The following is a 23,246-nucleotide window of genomic DNA, read 5'->3' as shown; positions in this document are numbered from 1 at the left end:
GCAGAGACACTGAAAGGGATGGGCATTCCGATGTCCAGACTCAGCACAAGCAACATGAGTTTCTATGGAGTCATTCCTGGCAAGAAGGCCGCGTCACTCGGCCAGATTGCTCTTGATGTGGTTCTTGGTGATTCCAAAAATTTCCGCAAAAGAAAAGTTGACATTTGAGGTTGTGGATTTCCAAAGTGCCTATCATGCTATTTTAGGCAGGCCAGCTTATGCACATTTTATGGCTCGACCATGCTACGTGTACCTCAAATTAAAGATGCCCGGTCCCAAAGGTGTGATCATTGTTACTGGTAATCGGAAGAAGGCGGAAGAGTGCTTTCAGAAAGGCTCAAAGATCGCCGATGCTCAGATGGTGGCAGAAGAGTGGCAGGAACACCAGAGAAATGCAGACCCGAGTGATATGTTGCGAGCCAAGAAGCCCGCTACGGAATCAGCGTTTTAGTCGTCCAGTGAGACAAAGCCAGTTCACATCCACCCGACCGACCCCAACGCTTCTCCGACTAATATCTCCACAACACTCGACCCCAAATAGGAAGAAGCGCTCATCCAGTTCCTCCGTGAGAACTGGGACATCTTTGCATGGAAACCTTCTGACATGCCAGGTGTACCCAGGGGGCTGGCTGAGCACCGTCTACGAGTTGATTCAAAGGAAAAACCTGTCAAGGAACATCTGTGACGGTTCACCATCCAGAAAAGGAAGGCCATTGGCGAAGAGGTGGATCGGCTCTTAGCAGCAGAGTTTATCCGAGAGATTTACCACTCCGAGTGGCTCGCCAATGTTGTCATGGTCCCCAAGAAGGACAAGTCACTTCGCATGTGCATTGACTTTAAACATATCAATCGGGCCTGCCCGAAAGATCATTTTCCTCTCCCCCGCATCGACCAAATAGTCGACTTGACTACGGGATGTGAGAGGCTGTCTTTCTTAGACGCCTATTCCGGGTACCATCAGATCCGTCTATATGGACCCGATGAGATCAAAATAGCTTTCATCACCCATTCGGGTGCTTCTGTTATGTCACTATGCCATTCGGCCTCAAGAATGCCGGGGCCACGTTCATGAGGATGATTCAGAAGTGTTTGCTCACTCAAATCAGTCGGAATGTGGAAGCATACATGGATGATATTGTGGTCAAGTCATGGAAAGGTTCCAACCTGCTGACTGACCTCGCTGAAACATTTGCCAACCTCAAGAGGTATGATATCAAGCTTAATCCATCAAAGTGCACATTCGGAGTTCCTGGCGGAAAGTTACTCGGTTTTCTCGTTTCCGAACGAGGAACCGATGCAAATCCAGAGAAAGTGGGCACTATACTCCGAATGAAAAGACCTGTGCGTGTGCACGATGTTCATAAGATTACTGGTTGCTTGGCCGCTTTAAGTCGATTCATCTCTCGTCTCGGTGAAAAGGCATTGCCTCTTTACCGAATGATGAAGAAGTCAGACAAGTTCGAGTGGACTCCTGAAGCTGATGCAGCGTTTGCAGAGCTAAAAGCCCTGCTTTCCACCCAGCCGGTGCTTGCTGCCCCGATCAGCAAAGAGCCTTTGCTGCTTTACATTGCAGCCACAGGACAAGTCGTCAGTACAGTACTTACGATCGAGCGGGAAGAATAAGGGAAAGCCTTCAAAGTTCAGCGCCCAGTATATTATATTTCTGAAGTCATGACCCCATCAAAGCAAATATACCCTCATTATCAGAAGCTTGTATATGGGATCTATATGACCACGAAGAAAGTTGCTCACTATTTCTCTGACCATACCATTACAGTCGTTAGCGACGCCCCATTGTCAGAGATTCTGCACAACAGAGATGCAACTGGTCGAGTGGCAAAATGGGGGATTGAACTCCTTCCCCTGGATATCAGATTTGAGGCAAAGAAAGCTATCAAGTCCCAAGCAATAGCGGATTTCCTCGCCGAGTGGACTGAACAGCAACTGCCGACTCAAGTTCACTCGGAGCACTGGACCATGTTCTTTGATGGCTCTAAGATGTTGAATGGTTCCGGTGCTGGGTTAGTGTTGGTTTCCCCCCGAGGAGATAAGCTCAGATATGTACTCCAGATTCACTTTGATTCCTCCAACAACGAAGCAGAATATGAAGCACTTTTGTATGGGTTGCATCTGGCCATTTCACTCCGCATCCGTCGCCTCATGGTCTACGGCGACTCGGATTTTGTGGTTAACCAAGTAATGAAGGAGTGGGACGTCAAAAGCCCAGCCATGACTGGTTACTGCAACGCAGTAAGGAAGTTGGAGAAGAAATTCGAGGGGTTAGAGCTTCATCATATACCCCGACTGAAAAATCAAGCAGCTGATGACTTGGCAAAGATAGGTTCCAAGAGAGAAGCCATTCCCAGTGGTGTGTTTTTGGAACATATCCACGCACCGTCAGTTCAAGAGGACCCTTTCACCAAAGAAGCCCCGCAGCCAAAAAGTGCCACGGATCCGACTGAAGTCGAGGTCCCAGCCGTGGTCGACCTGATCATGGAAGTTTTGGTTATCACTCCTCACTGGACAGTGCCTTACATCGCATATATCCTAAGGAAAGAGCTCCCAGAGAATGAAGAAGAGGCTCGACAGATCGTCCGTCGATCCAAGGCCTTTACTGTCATGAAGGGACAGTTGTACAGAGAAAGCGCGACTGGAGCCAGTTAGAAATGCATAACGCCGGAAGAGGGTCGAATAATTCTCAACGACATCCACTCGGGGACCTGTGGCCATCATGCATCCTCGCGGACTATTGAGGCTAAAGCATACCGAGCGGGTTTTTACTGGCCCAGAGCAAATGAAATGGCGAAAGAGATAGTCGACAAGTGTGAAGGATGTCAGTTCTACTCTAATATGTCGCACAAGCCCGCCTCAACCTTGAAGACCATTCCAATCGCCTGGCCTTTCGCTGTTTGGGGGTTAGATATGGTTGGGCCACTAAGAACTGGCAGGAGTGACTTCACCCATGTACTGGTGGCAGTCGACAAGTTCACCAAGTGGATCGAAGCCAAGCCTATTAAAAATCTTGATGTCGGCACTGCCATCAGCTTCATCAGAGAATTGATATTCATATATGGAGTTCCGCATAGCATCATCACCGATAATGGGTCAAACTTTGATTCCGACCAATTCAAAGCCTTATGCGCTTCTCAAGGCACACGAGTCGACTACGCTTCAGTCACCCACCCCCAGTCGAATGGACAAGCGAAAAGAGCAAACGGCCTAATTCTCAAAGGACTGAAACCCCGGTTGATGCGTGATCTCAAGCACGCAGCAGGCGCGTGGGTCGACGAACTTCCATCAGTTCTTTGGGGATTGAGGACTACACCAAATCGGTCGACTGGGGGAACTCCATTCTTTCTGGTCTACGGAGCTGAAGCAGTTCTGCCAAGTGATCTGCTTCACAATGCACCACGAGTCGAGCTCTACTCTGAAGTTGAAGCAGAGCAAGACAGACAGGACACAGTCGACCATCTGGAAGAAGAAAGAGAGATGGCCATGATCCGGTCGACCATCTATCAGCAAGACTTGCGTCGATTCCATGCCAGAAACGTGAAGAGTTGAGCCTTCCAAGAAGGAGATTTGGTCCTCCGAGTGGACCAACAGAAGCCACACAAACTCGCCCCTACTTGGGAAGGCCCCTTCATCGTCACCAAAGTTCTCCACAATGGAGCATACCGTCTTTACAACGTTGATCGCCAGATTGATGAGCCACGAGCTTGGAATGTGGATCTGCTCCGCCCCTTTTACACTTAAGTACTCACTCGGATGAGATGTAATAAAAATACTCCTGTAGTTTATTTATCAAATACAAAAGTGTTATAATTTTCCCATTAATTGTTGCTGCTTTTAAATCCCCCAGGGGGTGGCTTAGCTGTGAATCCGTTTCGCCTAAGTTTGTAAAAAAATTCCTACCGAGTGACGAGCAAGCCTCTCACTCGGAGACTTAGTTGCGAATCCGTTTCGCCTAAGTGTTTGAAATCCTACGGAGTGGAGAGCAAACCTCCCACTCGGGGGCTTAGCTGCGAATCCGTTTCGCCTAAGTGTTTGAAATCCTACCGAGTGGAGAGAAAACCTCTCACTCGGGGGCTTAGATGCGAATCCGTTTCGCCTAAGTGTTTGAAATCCTACCGAGTGGAGAGCAAACCTCCCACTCGGGGGCTTAGCTGCGAATCCGTTTCGCCTAAGTGTTTGAAATCCTACCGAGTGGAGAACAAATCTCCCACTCAGGGGCTTAGCTGCAGTCCAGTGCTCGCCTAAGTGTTTGAAATCCTACCGAGTGGAGAGCAAACCTCCCACTCGGGGGCTTAGCTGCAGTCCAGTACTCGCCTAAGTATGAAATTCATTCCGATCCGCAAGGACAACGAGGTGCAGGTCAACTGCTACCTTCTCCTTCGGGTTACGGCACAAATACAATGAGAAGTAATAAAAATACTACCGAGTGGAGAGCAAACCTCCCACTCGGGGGCTTAGCTGCGGTCCAGTACTCGCCTAAGTATTTGAAATCTTACCGAGTGGTGAGTCTGCCTCTCACTCGGAGGCTTAGCTGCAGTCCAGTACTCGCCTAAGTGTTTAAAAATCCTACCGAGTGGAGAGCAAACCTCCCACTCGGGGGCTTAGCTGCAGTCCAGTACTAGCCTAAGTATTTGAAATCCTACCGAGTGGTGAGTCCGCCTCTCACTCGGGGGCTTAGCTGCAGTCCAGTACTCGCCTAAGTGTTCAAAATCCTACCGAGTGGTGAGTCTGCCTCTCACTCGGGGGCTTAGCTGTAGTCCAGTACTCGTCTAAGTGTTCGAAATCCTACCGAGTGGTGAGTCTGCCTCCCACTCGGAGGCTTAGCTGCAGTCCAGCACTCGCCTAAGTACGAAATTCGTTCCGACCCGCAAGGACGACGAGGTGCAAGTCGACTGCTACCTTCTCCTTCGAGCTACGGCACAAATACAACATGCGCTCTGCAAGGACGACGAGGTGCAGGTCGACTGCTACCTTATCCTTCGAGCTTCGGCACAAAAACAATGTGCTCTTCATCCTGGCCCGCAAGGACGCAAGTCGACTGCAATCTGTGCTCCAACCTGCAAGAGTACATCCCAACCACAAAAATATACTCCAAGTGGAGAGAAAGGCCCGCTCGAAGACAAATGAAAACATATTCAACGGCAAACCCAAGTTCAGATAGCATCCTACAGATCCAGAAGTGCTCAAGCATCGAGCCTGTTAAAGTTTATCGGTTACAAAAAACCACTCGGCATTCCGAGGCAAATTTAAGGCATCAAGCATAGAAGTTTTTTACTCCTCCGGTGGAGGACTGGAAGGCGCAACAAACTCGTCCAGGTCGATTCCATCAGCAATCCGAGTGGCAGCAGCAATAAAGGTCTCCATGAAGGATCAGAAGTCATGCTTCTTGGTATTGGCCACCTTGAGGGACGCCAACTTGTCCTCTCGTGCATCCTTGCAATGAACACGGACCAGAGACAGAGCGACATTAGCGCCACACCGGGCAGAAGATTTTTTCCATTCCTGCACTCGACCTGGAACTTCATTCAGTCGAGCCATTAGGGACTCGAGGTCATTCTGAAGCGTTTCTCCCGACTAGAGTGTCGTGTCGATCCGTGACACAGCAACCTTCAGTCGAGCAAGGTAGTCGACAACACCAGCAACGCGAGACTCCAGTCGGAGCACATTCATAGCAGCTTCATCCTTCACAGGAGAGTTAATGGGGTCCAGGCTCGTCTCCACTCGACTGGTTTCTTCCTCAAAGTTCTGGCAGAATTCTGTAAACAAAATTCGGAGTTAAGCCAGCAATTTTATGATGAGTCGTCAATAACGAGTCAGTCAGATAAGGGGATTACCTTCAAGAGTGAGGAATAACTTTTTGGCGAGCCCTCCCAGATAAGCCTCCGGATCGTTCTTCTTTCCTGCCAGTTCACTAGCCTTGTCGCTCAGAGCAATCTTGTCATTCTTCATTCGGATGGCCTCCTTGTTGGGCGCGTCAAGGGCAGCTTTCAGATTGGCGTTCTCCTCTTCGAGTTTACCGACAGAAGTCAACTTTTCCTCCGCAGCTTCCTCTTGTCTGAAGCCGCTTTCTGCGCCTTGGCGAGTTCAAGATCCTTCTTCTTCAGAGCCTCCTTCAGTTTCTCTACAAAATGACAATGAGATCAGAATCAAGAATGGACAAAAAATAAAGACAGCTGTCAAGATTCTCACCAAACATACCTTTCGCTTCCTCCTTCGCCTTAGTGAAGTTCTCCTGGACAAGCTTCAAGTCAAGTTCGAGCTGGATATGTTTGTTCTCCAACTCAGTATAACGAGCCACAAGCTCGCAAGATTTCTGCAAAGAGTCAGTCGACGGATATCAAAGAGAGGTTACTTCCGAGTAACTAAGAGAAAAACCGTAGCATTTCTAAGACTACAGTCGAATCAAAATATTCAACAGTAGTCTCGGGGACTACACCCAGTGGGTGCACTCAGCGTGCCCCCATTAGTTTTATCGACTTGATCCGATCAGTCGACCAAAAGGAACAAAGAGATTGCGGTACCAAAACCATAGCTAGCTACCAGCAGTCAGTCATGATCTCATCATGATCTACTAAAAAAATAGGATCTTCAGACTACAGTCGACTGCCAGCAGTCTACCGTAGTCTCGGGGACTACACCCAGTGGGTGCACTCAGCGTGCCCCCACCGGTTCCAAGATTCCGTTCGACATGGTCTGACCAGACCGACCATCAAAGTTGGAATGAGGAAATTCAAAATACACAGACCACGGTCGACTGCCAGCAGTCGACCATAGTCTCGGGGACTACGACCAGTGGGTGCACTCAGCGTGCCCCCACCAGTTCAAAAAGTTCAAAAAATTAGTCGATGCACCCAGTGGGTGTACCGATTCAAAGATCTTCGGAAAGGAAATCTTCAGATTGCATATCCTAACAGAACAAGCGGTGATCAACTAACCTGGACATTGCTTTGAAGAGCTGAGCTGGCATCATAAGCTGCCTAGCTGGCGTCTCGGATCGCCTTCACCTGTTCCATCATGACCCCTGCTTGGCGTATAGCTTCCTTAGCAGCACCTGCTTGGTCCTCTAGGAAGTAGTGTGTGGCCAAAAGGGAAGGCGGATCAGCACTCAACAACGAAGGGCGAGCACTCGTCAGCGGCACGACAAAAGACACGGTAGCCCAAGTGACGTTGCCTCCCTCCGAAACCAGCGTCTCAGGTGCTGATACAACCTGAGCAGCCTTTCCAGCAGGCGCCTTCTTGTTCCTCCTCTGCCTTAGTGGCTCCTCATCGTCATCATCAGGGAGATCAATGACATGAGGTGGAGCTACGAGAAGGATTCAAAGTTAAAAATGAAGACCCAATCGATCGAAAGCAAAACGACAAAGACCATACCAAGGTTGGAGGTGGCAACATCTTCCATTTCTTGATCCTCGTTCCTGACTGAGGTCTCGAAGGTAGCATCATTGCAGATTCCAGAAATCAGTCGGTTAGCCAACGAGTCGACCAAGAGTTTATTCATGCCAAACGAGAAAACACAAGTTCTGCTATTTACCCGGAAATAGTGGGAATCACCATCTTCATCTTCGGCAGGGCCTTCGTCGGCTTTGATGATGTCGCTCGAGGTTGCTTTGATGCTTTCTCAGTTGGCGCTGGAGAGGTCGTCCAAGGGCGTTTTGTCGACTGCCCAACGGGCACAGTTGCTTTACCACGCTCGACTGTAGGGTCATGGGCGAGCTTGAATCGCCTTTCAGTATGGGGAGGGTCGACTTCCTCCTCCTCCTCACCAGTACCGTCGTCTTCTTCATCCTCCTCACCATCAGATTGCCACTCCTCCTGACTTTCACCTCCACTCCCCTCCTCCTCCTCGATCTGTTCTTGCGCCCCATTGGGCATCGAGTACATCTCGGTAGTTACTTGGAAGACAACAAACAAGACAAAAGTCAGTCGACCGAACTCTAGCAAAGCAGAATGAAAGAAGTAGGATCACAGTCGGAAAAACATAATCGGACCTTGTCTGGCTCGTATGATTGGTCGAGTGGAGGGATCCTCCTGGCTCCTCGGGGGTTGTCCTTGTTCCCTGTGATGGCAGTCATCCACCTCTCCAGTGTGGCATCCTCGACCTCCTCCGGGTGGACCCGAGTGGTGTCTTCAGTACCAGAATACATTCACATCGGATGGTCTCTATACTGAAGCGGTTGAATGCGTCGGCGAAGGAAAACCTCCAGAAGATCCATGCCAGTCACCCCGTCACGGATAAGTTGGACTACACGCTTGACCAGCACCTTAACCTGAGCCTTCTCCTCCGGGACCACCTTCAGAGAGGATGGCTCGCTCACTCGATCCATGGAGAAAGGAGGGAGTCAAGTCGACTGCCCTGGCGTCGGCTGGTCTTGGCAGTAGAACCAGGTCGACTGCCACCCTCGGACCGACTCAGGAAGGACCATGGCTGGAAAGGCACTTTTACCCCTCATTTGTACTCCAAGACCCCCACACATCTGGATCACTTGGGTTCTCTCGTCACTCGGATTAGCCTTTTCACCGTTTGGGAGCGACAGGTGAAGATGTGTTTGAAAAGGCCCCAATGCGGCCAGCAACCCAAGAAATTCTCACACAAAGATACGAAGGCAGCGAGACACACGATGGAGTTGGGCGTGAAGTGGTGGAGTTGTGCCCCAAAGAAGTTCAGAAACCCCCAAAAGAAAGGGTGGGGCGGCAAAGAAAACCCGCGGTCAACGTGAGTGGCTAGGAGAACACACTCACCCTCCTGAGGCTGCAGATGCCACTCCTTCCCCGGGAGCCTCGCCGATCCATGAGGGATCAGTCCCTCATCGGCCAGGTCGTCAAGATCCTTCTGGAGAATGGTCGAGCGGATCCAGTCGCCCTGGATCCAGCCCTGCGGCAGACCGGCCCGCGACGAGGATCCGCCCCGACTGGTCGGTCTTCCCTTCGCCTTCGTCGTCGCCTTCTTCGCCCGCTCCAAAGCCGCCGTCTTCTCCTTCACCATTGTCGCTGGTGAAGCATGCACGAAGTAGCGGCGCTAGAGCAGAGGCGAGCGCGGCGGAGAAATCTGGAGAAGAGAGGGGGGAATGAAGGCGCACTGTTCAAAAACCCTCGTCCGGCGCTTTATATAAGGCTGCTTCCGAGTGGCTGCCATGTAGGCCCGGGCGATCCTGTCAAATCCCGCAACAGTCACGCGCGTGATACGTGGCGAAAAAGGTGGCACGGAGATTGAGGCGTCCCTGCCTTATCCCTCCGATTGCTGCGGCCTCGCCCCGTCCCGCGCGCTTCCCAAAATTCGAATCCCATGAAATCCACGGGCTGCAGAACAACTCGTCAGGCGGAAGATCTCCTCCGCTCCGCCACTCGGAGCTCTCCAAGCGAAAACTCGACATATATAAAGAATGGATCAAGGCGACTAAGAAATAAGTTGATTCCGTTACCTAAAGTTCATTGATCCAAGGCAAGACATACTCATAGCACGAAAAATGGGTCGGAAGAATTCCCAACTCCTTCCCCACTCAAACCTCGATCCATTCGGGGGCTAATGATGGAGCTATGTACCTAGGGTAGGGTCATGGACCTGTCCAAACTACCCTACCCAAGGACATCTCTAGAAGAAACCACTTGTCAGTCGACCTAGAGGTGTTCGACTCGACGAAATCGAAGACACTCGACCATGAAGCTAATCACTCGACCATGAAGCCAATCACTCGATGGTCAGGAGATCTAAAGTCACTCTACGGGTAACGGTCTGTCATTAAGTAGCCTTAATGGTCTTCATAGAACTTTATGTGGGCGTTACCAGTAACCCACTGTCTTAATGTACTTTAAATCCTGCATAACTGAGGGCTGGAGGGGTCTGGCGAACTCTATATAAGCCACCCCCCTCCTCAGTGAAAAGGGTTCGCACCCCTGTAACTCACACACATATAATCCAGTCGACCGCCTCCGGGCACCGAGACATAGGGCTGTTACTTCCTCCGAGAAGGGCCTGAACTCGTAAAACTCTTGCGTGTACAACTACTCCATAGCTAGGATCTTGCCTCTCCATTAGTACCCCCATACACTACTGTCAGACTTAGAACCACGACAACAGCTGCATTCACTTTAAAAGGGCACCATCAAAATCCGTTGAGACGACGGCTTATGAACTGCGGTTTGGCAAGAAACCAAAGTTGTCGTTTCTTAAAGTTTGGGGCTGCGATGCTTATGTGAAAAAGTTTCAACCTGATAAGCTCGAACCTAAATCGGAGAAGTGTGTCTTCATAGAATACCCAAAAGTAACTATTCGGTACACCTTCTAATCACAGATCCAAAGGCAAAATATTCGTTGCTAAGAATGGATCCTTTCTAGAGAAGGAGTTTCTCTCGAAAGAAGTGAGTGGGAGGAAAGTAGAACTTGATGAGGTAACTGTACCTGCTCCCTTATTGGAAAGTAGTTTATCACAGAAATCAGTTCCAGTGATTCCTACACCAATTAGTGAGGAAGCTAATGATGATGATCATGAAACTTCAGATCAAGTTACTACATAACCTCGTAGGTTTTCCAGAGTACATTCTGCACCAGTGTGGTACGATAATCCTATTTTGGAAGTCATGTTACTAGACCATGATAAACCTACGAACTATGAGGAAGCGATGATGAGCCCAGATTCCGTGAAATGGCTTGAAGCCATGAAATCTGAGATAAGATCCATGTATGAGAACAAAGTGTGGACTTTGGTGGACTTGGCCGATGATCGACAAGCCATAGAAAATAAATGGATCTTCAAGAGGAAGACAGACGCTGATAGTAGTGTTACTATCTACAAAGCTCGACTTGTAGCAAAAAGTTTTTTTCAACAAGCTCAAGGTGTTGAATACAATGAGATTTTCTCACTCGTATCGATGCTTAAAGTCTGTCCGAATCATGTTAGCAATTGCCACATTTTATGAAATCTGGCAAATGGATGTCAAAATTGCATTCCTTAATGGATTTATTAAAGAAGAGTTGTATATGATGCAACCAAAAAGTTTTGTCAATCCTAAAGGTGCTAACAAATTGTGCAAGCTCCAGCGATCCATCTATGGACTGGTGCAAGCATCTCGGAGTTGGAATATATGCTTTGATGAATTGATCAAAGCATATGGTTTTATACAGACTTTTTGAAAGGCCTGTATTTACAAGAAAGTGAGTGGGAGCACTACAGACTGTGATAAGAATGTGTGAATAACATATTATTCATCGGAAATGATGTAGAATTTTTCTAGAAAGCATAAAGGAGTATTTGAAAGGAGTTTTTCAAAGAAAGACCTCAGTAAAACTGCTTACACATTGAGCATCAAGATCTATAGAGATAGATCAAGACGCTTGATAAGATTTTCAATGAGTACATACCTTGACAAGATTTTGAAGTAGTTCAAAATGGAACATTCAAAGAAAGAGTTCTTGCCTATGTTGCAAAGGTATGAAATTGAGCAAGACCCAAATCCCGACCACGGCAGAAAATAGAAAGAGAATGAAAGTCATTCCCTATGCATCAGTCATAGGTTCTATAAAAGTATGCCATGCTATGGACCAGACCTATTGTATACCTTGCTATGAATTTGGCAAAAGGAATACAATTTTGATCTAATAGTCGATCACTGAACAGCGGTCAAGAATATCCTTAGTGAGGACTAAGGAGATGTTTCTCGATTATGGAGGTGATAAAAGAGTTCGTCGTAAAAGTTACATCGGTGCAAACTTTTACACTGATCCAGATGACTCTAAGTCTCAATCTGGATACATATTGAAAGTGGGAGCAATTAGCTAGAGTAGCTCCGTGCAGAGCATTGTAGACATAGAATATTTGCAAAATACATACGGCTCTGAATGTGACAGACCCGTTGACTAAACTTCTCTCATGAGAAAAACATGATCATACCTTAGTACTCTTTGGGTGTATATCACATAGCGATGTGAACTAGATTATTGATTCTAGTAAACCCTTTGGGTGTTGGTCACATGACGATGTGAACTAATGGTGTTAATCATATACATATATGAATATTGGTGTTAAATCACATGGTGATGTGAACTGGATTATTGACTCTAGTGCAAGTGGGAGACTGAAGGAAATATGCCCTAGAGGCAATAATAAAGTTATTATTTATTTCCTTATAGCATGATAAATGTTAATTATTCATGCTAGAATTGTATTAGCCATAAACATAATACATGTGTGAATACATAGACAAACATAGTGTCACTAGTATGCCTCTACTTGACTAACTCGTTTATCAAAGATGGTTATGTTTCCTAGCCATGGACAAAAGAGTTGTCATTTGATTAATGGGATCACATCATTAGGAGAATGATGTGATTGACTTGACCCAATCCGTTAGCTTAGCACTTGATCGTTTAGTATGTTGCTACTGCTTTCTTCATGACTTATACATGTTCCTGTGACTATGAGATTATGCAACTCCCGTTTACCAGAGGAACACTTTGTGTGCTACCAAACGTCACAACGTAACTGGGTGATTATAAAGGTGCTCTACAGGTGTCTCCAAAGGTACTTGTTGGGTTGGCGTATTTCGAGATTATGATTTGTCACTCCGATTGTCGGAGAGGTATCTCTGGGCCCACTCGGTAATGCACATCACTATAAGCCTTGCAAGCATTGCAACTAATTAGTTAGTTGCGGGATGATGTATTACAGAACGAGTAAAGAGACTTGCCGGTAATGAGATTGAACTAGGTATTGAGATAGCGACGATCGAATCTCGGGCAAGTAACATACCGATGACAAAGGGAACAACGTATGTTGTTATGCGGTTTGACCGATAAAGATCTTCGTAGAATATGTGGGAGCCAATATGAGCATCCAGGTTTCGCTATTGGTTATTGACCGGAAACGTGTTTCGGTCATGTCTACATTGTTCTCGAACTCGTAGGGTCCGCACGCTTAAAGTTTTGATGACAGTTATATTATGAGTTTATGTGTTTTGATGTACCGAAGGAGTTCGGAGTCCCGGATGAGATCGGGGACATGACGACGAGTCTCTAAATGGTCGAGACGTAAAGATTGATATATTGGACGACTATATTCGGACTTCAGAAAGGTTCCGAGTGATTCGGGTATTTTTCGGAGTACCGGAGAGTTACGGGAATTCGCCGGGGAGTATATGGGCCTTATTGGGCCATACGGGAATAGAGGAGAGAGGTCGAAAGGAAGGAGGCGTGCAGCCCCCCTCTGGTCCGAATTGGACAAGGGGTGCAGCCCCTTTTTCCTTCCTCCTCTCCCCCTCTTTCCCCCCTTCTCCTACTCCAACAAGGAAGGAGGGAGTCCTACTCCTGGTGGGAGTAGGACTCCCCTTGGCGCGCCCCCTGCTAGGCCGGCCGCCCCCTCCCCCCTTGCTCCTTTATATACGGGGGCAGGGGGGCACCTCTAGACATAACAACAATTGATTCCTTGGATCTCTTAGCCGTGTGTGGTGCCCCCCTCCACCATATTCCACCTCGATAATATCGTAGCGGTGCTTAGGCGAAGCCCTGCGTTGGTAGAACATCATCATCGTCACCACGCCGTCATGCTGACGGAACTCTCCCTCGACACTCGGCTGGATCGGAGTTCGAGGGACGTCATCGAGCTGAACGTGTGCAAGAACTCGGAGGTGTCGTGCGTTCGGTGCTTGATCGGTCGGTCGTGAAGACGTACGACTACATCAACCGCGTTGGTCTAACGCTTCCGCTTTCGGTCTACGAGGGTACGTGGACACACTCTCCCCTCTCGTTGCTATGCATCACTATGATCTTGCGTGTGCGTAGGTAAATTTTTGAAATTACTACGTTCCCCGCCATTTTTCCCTTTGAGATTTCGTTGTTATCGAATTGAATACTTTTATGGATTTGAGAACACTTGATATATGTCTTGCAATTGAATAATCGTGGTGAAAATGGGGTTTCGTATTGATTCACTTGATATATGTTTTGGCACTCAACTCGCGGATTCCCGGGGTGACATTGGGGTAATCTATGCATAGGGGTTGATGCACATTCTTGTCTTTGTTTCTCCGGTAGAAATCTTGGGGCACTCTTTTAAGTTCTTTGTGTTGGATTGAGTATTATGAATATGAATTTGCTTTGGTGTTATTTTAGTACGAACTCTAGGATAGATCGAACGGAAAGAATAGCTTTGTGTTATTTGAGTACGAACTCTTGAATAGATCGAACGGAAAGAATAGCTTTGAGGTGGTTTCGTACCCTACAAATAATTTATTTTTATGTTCTCCGCTAGATAGGAACTTTGGAGTGATTCTTCATCACACATTGAGGATGGTTATATGATCCAATTATGTTAGCACTGTTGAGAGATTGCACTAGCGAAAGTACGGACCCTAGGCCTTGTTTTCAAGCATTGCAATACCTTTTTTGTGCCCATTTACTATATGCTACCTTGATGTTTTTATTTATTCGGATTATTAAAAAAAATTACCATCCATATTACACTTTTATCACCATCTCTTCGCCGAACTAGTACACCTATACAATTTGCCATTGTATTGGGTGTGTTGGGGACACAAGAGATTTTTTGTATTTGGTTGCAGGGTTGCTTGAGAGAGACTATCTTCATCCTATGCCTCCCACGGATTGATAAACCTTAGGTCATCCACTTGAGGAAAAATTGCTACTGTCCTACAAAACTCTGCGCTTAGAGGCCCAACACGTGTCTACAAGAATAAAAGTCGCGTAGTAGATATCAACCAGAAGGAACCCAATGGCCCTAAGCTGCACCTGGGGGTGCCCCGAGGGGGTTGTGCCCACCTCGGTGGCCTCCCACACCCCCTCTTTGCACTATAAATTCCAAAATATTCTGAAACCCTTCGGGGTAGCCCTAGATCAGAAGTTCCGCCGCCGCAAGGCCTCTGTATCCATGAGATCTATTCTAGACCCCGTTCCGGCACCCTGCCGGAGGGGGGAATCATCACTAGTGGCCATCTTCATCATCCCGGCGGCCATCTTCATCATCCTGTCTGTTAGATATGACCTTTGATGCAATCTTGTACAAAATGTTGCAGAGAGAGAGATAGGCCTGAACTGAGACAGAAGTGTAGGATTTTTTACCTTTGGTATTAGCACAAAAATAGTCTCATTGATACACTCTGCTAATTCCGTACCTTGAATAACTCGTAATACTGCCTTTGTTACCTCTTCACCGCAGACATCCCAATGTTGTACGCTGAAAGAAGTGTGCTGGAAAACCGTCAGGCCCTGACGCCTTTGTCGGAAACATCTGAAAAAGCGCCGTTTTGACCTCGTCCGCTTTGTAATCGGCATTCAGGAGATTATTCATCTCCGGTGTGACTTTGCGTGGGACTGAATCAAGCACCCGTTCCATGTTATGCACCCCTTCTGATGTGTATAGGTTGGTGTAAAAACTTGTGGCCAATTCCTCCATCTCCCCTACATTCTCTGTCAACCTTCCATCGGGCATCTGCAATGTTTTGATTTGATTTTTCTTTTTGCGTCTGCTTGCTCGAAGGTGGAAAAAGTATGTACTTTTATCTCCGTGCGCTAACCACTCTACCCGAGCTCGTTGACGCTATAATATTTCTTCCCTATTGTATAGCTTGACAAGTCTATCACAGATCTTTCCTTCTGCATGTGAGAAGCAATGGCATGCAGAGAAGCATTGGCTCTAGCAGAGGACTTGATGATCCAAAACTTCATAATCGCTTCAGACTCAAAACAGGCAGTGAACAACATTAAGAGAGGAACTAGTAGCAATTACGGTTGTATCATTAGTGAAATTAAGCACCAAGCTAGTTTAGTTAATTGCAAAATTACTTTTGAAGGTCGCGCATCAAATACTGATGCAGATAGCTTAGCTAAGTTTTCAAACACTCTTGATCAGGGGCGACACCTTTGGCTGATTCATCCCCATGATCCTTTTTGTATACCACTTCAAATGGTCTATGATCAATAAAGCTTAGCTATACCCCTAAAAAATCAAGAAAAAAATTGTTCATTTTCTTCCTGGAGTATATCTGTTTTAACACAGCATGAATGCAAATGCTCACATACGCACATACACTTTCACTGAACGCACGCAAGCGCACCCTATCCCTATGAGTACCTTCGACATACTGAGCCTGCACAATCAACCCCTATGAGCACAATCTACTCCTATGAGCACCTTCAAGATAGTGAGCCTGCACATTTTAAGATTAACAAAGTCACCACATTCATCTCTTAGTTGACGAAAGCGACGGAAGCATCTCCCAATGAACACAACATCACCGGAAAGTCTGAAATAAATTTAGAAAAATGCGAGCACAAATGTCAAGTTTAGGACTTAAACCTGATGGGCTAGTTCCATCACAAGGAACCAAATCATCTGACATCTATGCTCAGTTCGAAAAAAAGGAAAATACAATGTATTTTTTACAACTAGAAAAAAAGGGAATTATCAGGCATTTCTCAAAAACAAAGAATTATCAGGTATACAGATATTTTTCTTGTGGAAGAGGCATACAAGTTACAAGTTGCAAGAACTGTTGGAAGTAATGCCAGTTCATGACTCAACTAATAAGTTAAAAAAGAAGTTCATGACTCGACTAACAGCATTTACATTTCCACAGATAATAAATCGGTAGATTTGCATAAGAGTAGACGCTATCAACAACTCTACTACTAGCTAGCCTAGTTGAACATATCCCAAAACTCCAGCGAACACTGCCGCCACGTAGGATCGTGTAGATTCTTCGGCCAAGCAGCTCATGTTTTCTTCAAAGCAAAGGCATGCCTGTCGAACTTGACCACCCAGGCCCCTATTTGACATCTATGACAGCGGAATCGCGGGCCTTTTCAGGCGCGGAGTAGCCGTGCCTTGCACCACAGGAGGTACGACATATAAGTTATTGATCCGTCCACACCACTGTCGAAAATGGAGCCCATGAACTCAGGCGTGCACTCTACTAGCTGTTGCCATCTAGTGCCTTGATGTCAGCTTCTTTGAGTTCAACCATCTTCCCAATTCTGTACATGTAACATCCAACAAAGGGTTAACATCCAGTGTTCTATTGCCGGCCTCATTGTGAACATGAAGAGTTTGTCAAACACAAAAAAAGAGTTGACTGTCAAATTAGTTTTACTTGTTGGGCACAATAAAAACTCATGTCCCTAGACGATGATTTATCAGTTGAGCCAATTAACTCCACTGAACTGATTTTGGTGGTACTACAGCTGTACTGCTGGCATGCCAGATTTGACACACATGATTCCTTTTGTTACACGAGCCTTTCCAAGTTGATCTTTCTAAAAGAATATATCTCTTGGAGTATTTGATTTTACCATTTGCACCAGCTGCCATGCTGTTTCAGATGTTTTGAAAGGTGCAAAAAAAGAAAGACTTGAAAAAACCTTATGAAACTCTGCAAAAAAGGAAGTATACGCCGAACATGTACTGATGTGCTAAACAACATTACCCCAGGTCCGATGGGAGGCGGAACCTGCCTATCCGAACACGTTTCAAAGCATAGACCTGTCAAAAACAGGGATAAAAATTAGCTGCTTTCACAACAGTTATACACCACAAATAAGCATAATTGCGGGGCTGCTACACACTTTTCCTCTAATTAATTGACTTTTGTATGGTTTTCCGGCCTGTTTTCCATTACAAACAGGGTCAACTGTCTTCTACAGCAGTGCATCAAAATAGATGATAAAACAAGATCTGGCTGTCAAGATGTGGGCTACTATAACACAGCCGTCTGTTATCTTTTGTTGCTATGTGATAAATCCCATACTTCTATCCTTGCATTGTTTAGCTCTTAAGCCATCTGATCAGGGGTAATAGCCATAAAAGGGAACACGGCCTATTGGATTTGAGTCGAATGAAGCAAAGACGAATTAAGAGAAGTCTCCTAGACCCTAAAGCGCTGCTGTGGACAACCACTCGTTCCTTTGACTAGCTATTCTAGATTTATTCCTGCTACAGTATGTGCCCTCCTTCACAGATGCTGTTCAACCTCAAGGCCTTGCCATCCTAGCGCAAGCTGACAGATGTTACTCTCCCAGAGGTCGCACTTATTGTAGAACAAGAAATACTAAGATATGTACCAGCAAAATACAAATAAAACTTTGATAATGATATATTTATCACGCAAAACAACCTTTAGTCCTGCATTCTGCACAAGTTCACGAACTTCGTGGTTTCTTCCTTCATGAACCTGCCAGAAATAGAACTCGACAATATCAATGCCAGTGAGTAGATTAACTAAATATGATGCCTTTGAATTTATGTAAAATTTCTTTAGTCAAGCATATGTGCAAGTGACAGGCTAATTGATAGAATGCACTGGATTTGCACAATCAAGCTGGCACAAACATACAAGGACTGAGCAATATTGCTAGGATATATCATTTGCTGTACTGAACAAATCAGAATGCCTACATTATACTCCCTCTGTAAAGAAATATAAGAGCGTTTAGATCACTACGTTTAGATCACTACTTTAGTGATCTAAACACTCTTATATTTCTTTACAGAGGGAGTACATAGTTTTGTACCATATGCAGAAGTTAGAAAACAGGCATCAAATACAATAGAATGGAGCATGTATAAAGGACAATTACCACTATTTTAAGTCGTGTCCTTTTTGTGTCAGCTTGGGCATCCAGTGGTTCTACTAAATCAGGTACAACCTTAACACCATCAATTACTGTTCCTCCGCTGATAGCTACAAGGTGTTTCTTGTGCACTGCTCCATCTATAGTTACTACATATCTGCAATATTGAACAAATGCAAATTATATTTTGTTTTTCGTGTATTTTTCATTGTCCATTTACCATGTTTGAGCACATTTATATGAGCAGTTTCCTAGAGAAGAATATTTTAGTTTAAAACTAGTGTCATTTCAATGGAACTTCTCCACATTTACTGCACATGAATAATGATATCGACCTGAGGGTAGTACCAAAACAACATCCTAATTTGTCTGCCAGGAAATTTTGCAGTACTACAGTCTACAAACGATACAGAGGAGGCCAAACTTACTCCTTTGTTATGTTTGAAGAAGGGTGCGAGACTTTCTGGGCAAATTCACCTGAAAGGAGAGCAGCTTACTTTAGGCCTTGGATGGCTAAACTGCTGATTCCTAAGTATTGTCTAGCAAGTATGACAAAATTACCATCATTTGTAACTATTATCAAACCAGTTGTGGCAACATCAAGACGACCCACAGTAAACAAGCGGGGTTTTGGTACTCCTGGCTGAAGTTTGTTCTGCACATGTTGATAGATTGTTATATTTAGGCAGAAGGTGAAGCACACCAAGAATATGATGAAGTTTCATTAGGAACAGTGTAATGTCTATTGTATGAAAAGCCCTATTATAGAACATACCCATCCTTTCAAATAGTCATCCAATAAGGAGATAACAGACTTCTCTTCACCAGACGAGCAAATATACCTGTGGGACATCAGAAAGACATCGGAAATAACATTTAGGGATATCACACAGCTGGACGAATGGCACCTTTTCTATTGTATTAAAAAATACACTGCTAGAATACAAAAGGAAACTTTCTACAGACGTGCAGACTGCAACAATATGGAAGAAAAGATACAGACCCTTTTGGCTTGTTCACAGCAAAATAGAGCTTTGGAGGCAGCTTCTTGGAAATGCGGTTGCCATTAACATAGATAGAATCCTTCGAGATGTCGACTTTGGTCTACAAAAGAAGAACTGATTATGATCAGGATGCAGACAAAATGAACACATTTCAAATTCCATACAGTGCTACAATGCCAGAATCTAGCTAAACGAAACCAGCTATTTTTTCGCCGCAACTAGACAACTGGATTGAGACTGACATTACATAAATGCGGACATGAGCTAAAATATTTGCAGACATGAACTAGCTCCTCCTCGCTCTCAGAGCTTCAGGCTGAAATTTCATACCTGGGGAGCAGTGCAGACAGAACCATTGACAGTCACCTTCCCTTGGAAGATGAGCTCCTCGCTGGTCCTTCTTGAGGCCACTAGGAAGAGCCACCGAGTCAGGATCAAGACAGACATATAATGCTGGTCCGATTCAATTCAGTTAAGCACGCTTATGTAAAACCCTGCAGGATAGGACGACACAACTACCTCCTGCGGCGGCGAGGACCTTGGCGAGGCGCTGCGGCTCGTGCTCCTTGATGTTCTCGTTGTAGAACCGCCTGGCCGCCTTGGAGAACTTGGGCGGCGCGGTCGGGGCGGCCTTCTTCTCCTTGACCCTAACGCTGGCGACAGGGACGTCGGCGGCGGGGCCCTGCTTCTGGCCCCTCTTGGCGGCCCTCTTGGCCTCCGCCTCCGCCGCGGCGACGGCCTGGATGACGTCCGGCGGCGGAGAGGTGTGGAGGGATGGCTTTCCGTCGGCCCCGCGGGCGATCCACGGGACCAGCGGCTGCGCGGACGGGCCGCCGGGCGAGGCTTTGGACGGGGCGGGCGCGGGCTCCGCGAAGGTGATGTTGAAGTCCGAGGTGGAGGAGGCCGAGGAGGCGCGGAGGAGAAGGAGCGGCGGGACGCGGCGGCCGCAGCGGAGGACGCTGGCCGGGCGGCTGAGGAATGGGTGGATGGAGATGGCCACGGCGGCCGCGAGGGCCATGGCGGGTGAGCGTGGGGAGGAGGGGTTATCGGATATCCCCGCGCTCGCGCTGCTGGGCCGGGAAAGCGGGACAGCGAGACGGTGCTGCGTTTTATTATCGTGTAAGCAGCGAGGCGGTGTGTTAATTTTTCAAAATTTGTGGAAAGGCAAATTATATGTTTTTTACGGCACAGTACAAACGCGGACGCCCACATGTATGCACATACACTTATCCTTATAAATACACACACATATGAAGACCATGTCTCTATAGACACCTCTGAGAGAATAAGCCGGCACAACGTCTTAAGATTGACGAATTCGCCCCAAGCACCTCGCAGCTGACGAGAACGTCTTTTTTCACTGAACAAACATCACCGAAAAATATGTATTAAACTCAAAAAGATACGAGCACCGGCACCAAATGTAGGACTGAAACACTGATGGGATGCCTCCACCACAAGGAATCTACACTTAGTTCACATCACACTATATGTTTTGAGGGTGAAATGTTGAAGACATGCAAAGTATGGTTTGTTTGTTTGGAGGATAATGTACTGAAAACATGCAAATATTCAAGCTACGACTCATTCATTTCAGGGTTAAAAAACAAATTCACCAACTGTAGTGTGTTGTATTATGTAATTGCCAGAAAATCTTATAGGCAATGTGCCACAAAATTATGTCTGAGACAACTATTATCACGCTATTGCATTTTGAGAAACCAAAGTATAAGCCTTGGATCTTTGTAAGAATATTACTTCTTGTTGAGGTGTTTCATGTGTAAACATGAGTATCATGATTTAGAGCTCAGGTAGTCATCCTCCACCACATCACTAAGATGTAATCCTCCAATTTATTACTTTGATAGTGTAAAATTAGAATGTTTTTGTGGTGACTCTTCAATCAAAGGGATCGCTATGTGCTGCAATGTAAAAAAATTAAAAAAAATACACATATATATTATTGCGTTTATGTTTTGGAAAAATCACATTAATTTAGTCTTCTCCAACAACTGGTGCAAAAGGTAGAGCCAGATTTTCTTCTGAATGGAGGTACATTATGTGACCGGGGGCACTTTTCATATAAATAGATGGAACTTGATTTATTTTTATTTTAGGGACAATTACACTTCTCCCCCTAACTTGAGCCACCACCTGGGATTTGCCCCTAGTTTTCAGGTATGCTCAAAAATACCCCTCTTCCGTTTGTGGCCCTTACATAAATCCCCCTCCGGACCGTTTCTGTCGGGTCAATGGTCTTTGACCGGTAACTTGGCGTTTGTTGGACATTTTGGCCCCTGGTTCTTACATGTAGGACCGTATCAAAACGTTATCCACTCGCTCACTCTCTCTTCTCCCTCACGACGCACCTCTTCTCTCATTCCCCTCTTGGCGACCGAAACCCTAACCCTAGGTCACCCTAAATCCCTCACCGGCGGTCCAGTAGCTGCGGCGGATCTGTAGGACTGCGGGCGTCGGGATGCGGTGGGAGTGGAGGTGATTATCCACTGTCTATTTCCCTCTGCTACGGAGCTAAAGGAGGCGGTGTCGACGATGGCGGCTACCGGTGATTGTGGTGGTGCCAAAGAAGCATCTAGGCAGACGACGCAGACGACAGGAATGCAAATTCTAGCAGGGTAAGTTTCTTGTCCCAAGTTTATTTGAATCTTGACCTGGATCTGTGTTCTATTACTGTACATAGATTTGCCCCGATTGAATGCGCTCTTAGTGGTTACTGCATGCTTTTATCGTAGGATGAAACCAGAGAGAGCTTTTCGTCTCAACTGTAGAATGGAGACCACTATCATAGGCAATGGTGGCACAAAAGGAGCCGGTACAGGCTTCACATTTCCTTTTGTGGTGGACAAAACATCAACATTTGTCCAATTTAGAGGTGCTATAAGTGATAAATATCCATGGGGTATTTTTGATGCTGTAGAATTTAGATACTGGGACATGCAGAATACTGTATGGGTTCCAATTCAAAATGATGATGAGTTAGGGGTTATGTTTGCCACAAATGCTGAGAGCAATTCAGTGCAGCTGGAAATTAATGTCATACAAAGGAAAAGAGGGGAAACAGAGAGCAGAGTAGCAAGATCTGCACCCAGTCCTTCACAGCCTAGAGGCAATCAAACTAGTAGAAGGAAAGCAGCAACTAGTAGAAGGAAAGTAGCAGCTACTAGTTCACAGTCTCAAAGGTGTGTATCTACAGGAAGGAAATGAGCAGCTGCAACTTCAGAGCTGGATAGTAGTCAGGCTAGAAGAGGAAATGGAACTCACAGCACAATACAACAACCAGGAACTGTAGGATCGGAAGTATGTCTAGAGGGGGGGGTGATTAGACTACTTGACCAAATAAAAACTTGTCCTTTTCCCAATTCTAGTCTTTGGCAGATTTTAGCTAACTTAGCACAAGTCAAGCAATCTTAACACAATTCAAGCAAGCATGCAAAGAGTATATGAGCAGCGGAAAGTAAAGCATGCAACTTGCAAGAATGTAAAGGGAGGCATTTGGAGAATTCAAACGTAATTGGAGACACAGATGTTTTTGTCATGGTTCCGATAGGTGGTGCTATCGTACATCCACGTTGATGGAGACTTCAACCCACGAAGGGTAACGGCTGCGCGAGTCCACGGAGGGCTCCACCCAAGAA

The 23,246-nt window shown here is 46.2% G+C and overlaps 1 protein-coding gene across 1 annotated transcript; it reads right to left on the bottom strand.

Annotated features, from left to right (window-relative positions):
* Positions 1–16,412: 16,412 nt before the first annotated feature.
* LOC119291430 (putative ribosomal large subunit pseudouridine synthase SVR1, chloroplastic) lies at positions 16,413–20,674 on the bottom strand. Its single transcript, XM_037570187.1, has 10 exons — positions 20,110–20,674; positions 19,921–20,000; positions 19,590–19,690; positions 19,362–19,428; positions 19,148–19,241; positions 19,015–19,063; positions 18,593–18,743; positions 18,130–18,186; positions 17,443–17,498; positions 16,413–16,993 (listed from the first exon to the last, which is right to left on the bottom strand). Exons 1-10 carry the CDS (start codon positions 20,606–20,608, stop codon positions 16,933–16,935), a joined length of 1,215 nt encoding a protein of 404 aa, XP_037426084.1. The 5' UTR covers positions 20,609–20,674; the 3' UTR covers positions 16,413–16,932.
* Positions 20,675–23,246: the final 2,572 nt, after the last annotated feature.

Source organism: Triticum dicoccoides, chromosome 4B (genome assembly GCF_002162155.2).
Source record: "Triticum dicoccoides isolate Atlit2015 ecotype Zavitan chromosome 4B, WEW_v2.0, whole genome shotgun sequence".
Classification (NCBI taxonomy): domain Eukaryota; kingdom Viridiplantae; phylum Streptophyta; class Magnoliopsida; order Poales; family Poaceae; genus Triticum; species Triticum dicoccoides.
The sequence above is the reverse complement of the archived record's forward strand: the minus strand, read 5'-3'. Positions and strand labels throughout refer to the sequence as shown.

What these genes read in the sequence shown, in the direction of transcription:
- LOC119291430 (XM_037570187.1), bottom strand. Translation starts at nt 20,608, where the DNA reads ATGGCCCTCGCGGCCGCCGTGGCCATCTCCATCCACCCATTCCTCAGC. An exon ending in GGTCCTCGCCGCCGCAGGAG is followed by an intron (nt 20,001 to 20,109) that starts GTAGTTGTGTCG and finishes GGCTCTTCCTAG; the next exon opens with TGGCCTCAAGAAGGACCAGC. An exon ending in GCTGTGAACAAGCCAAAAGG is followed by an intron (nt 19,429 to 19,589) that starts GTCTGTATCTTT and finishes GATGTCCCACAG; the next exon opens with GTATATTTGCTCGTCTGGTG.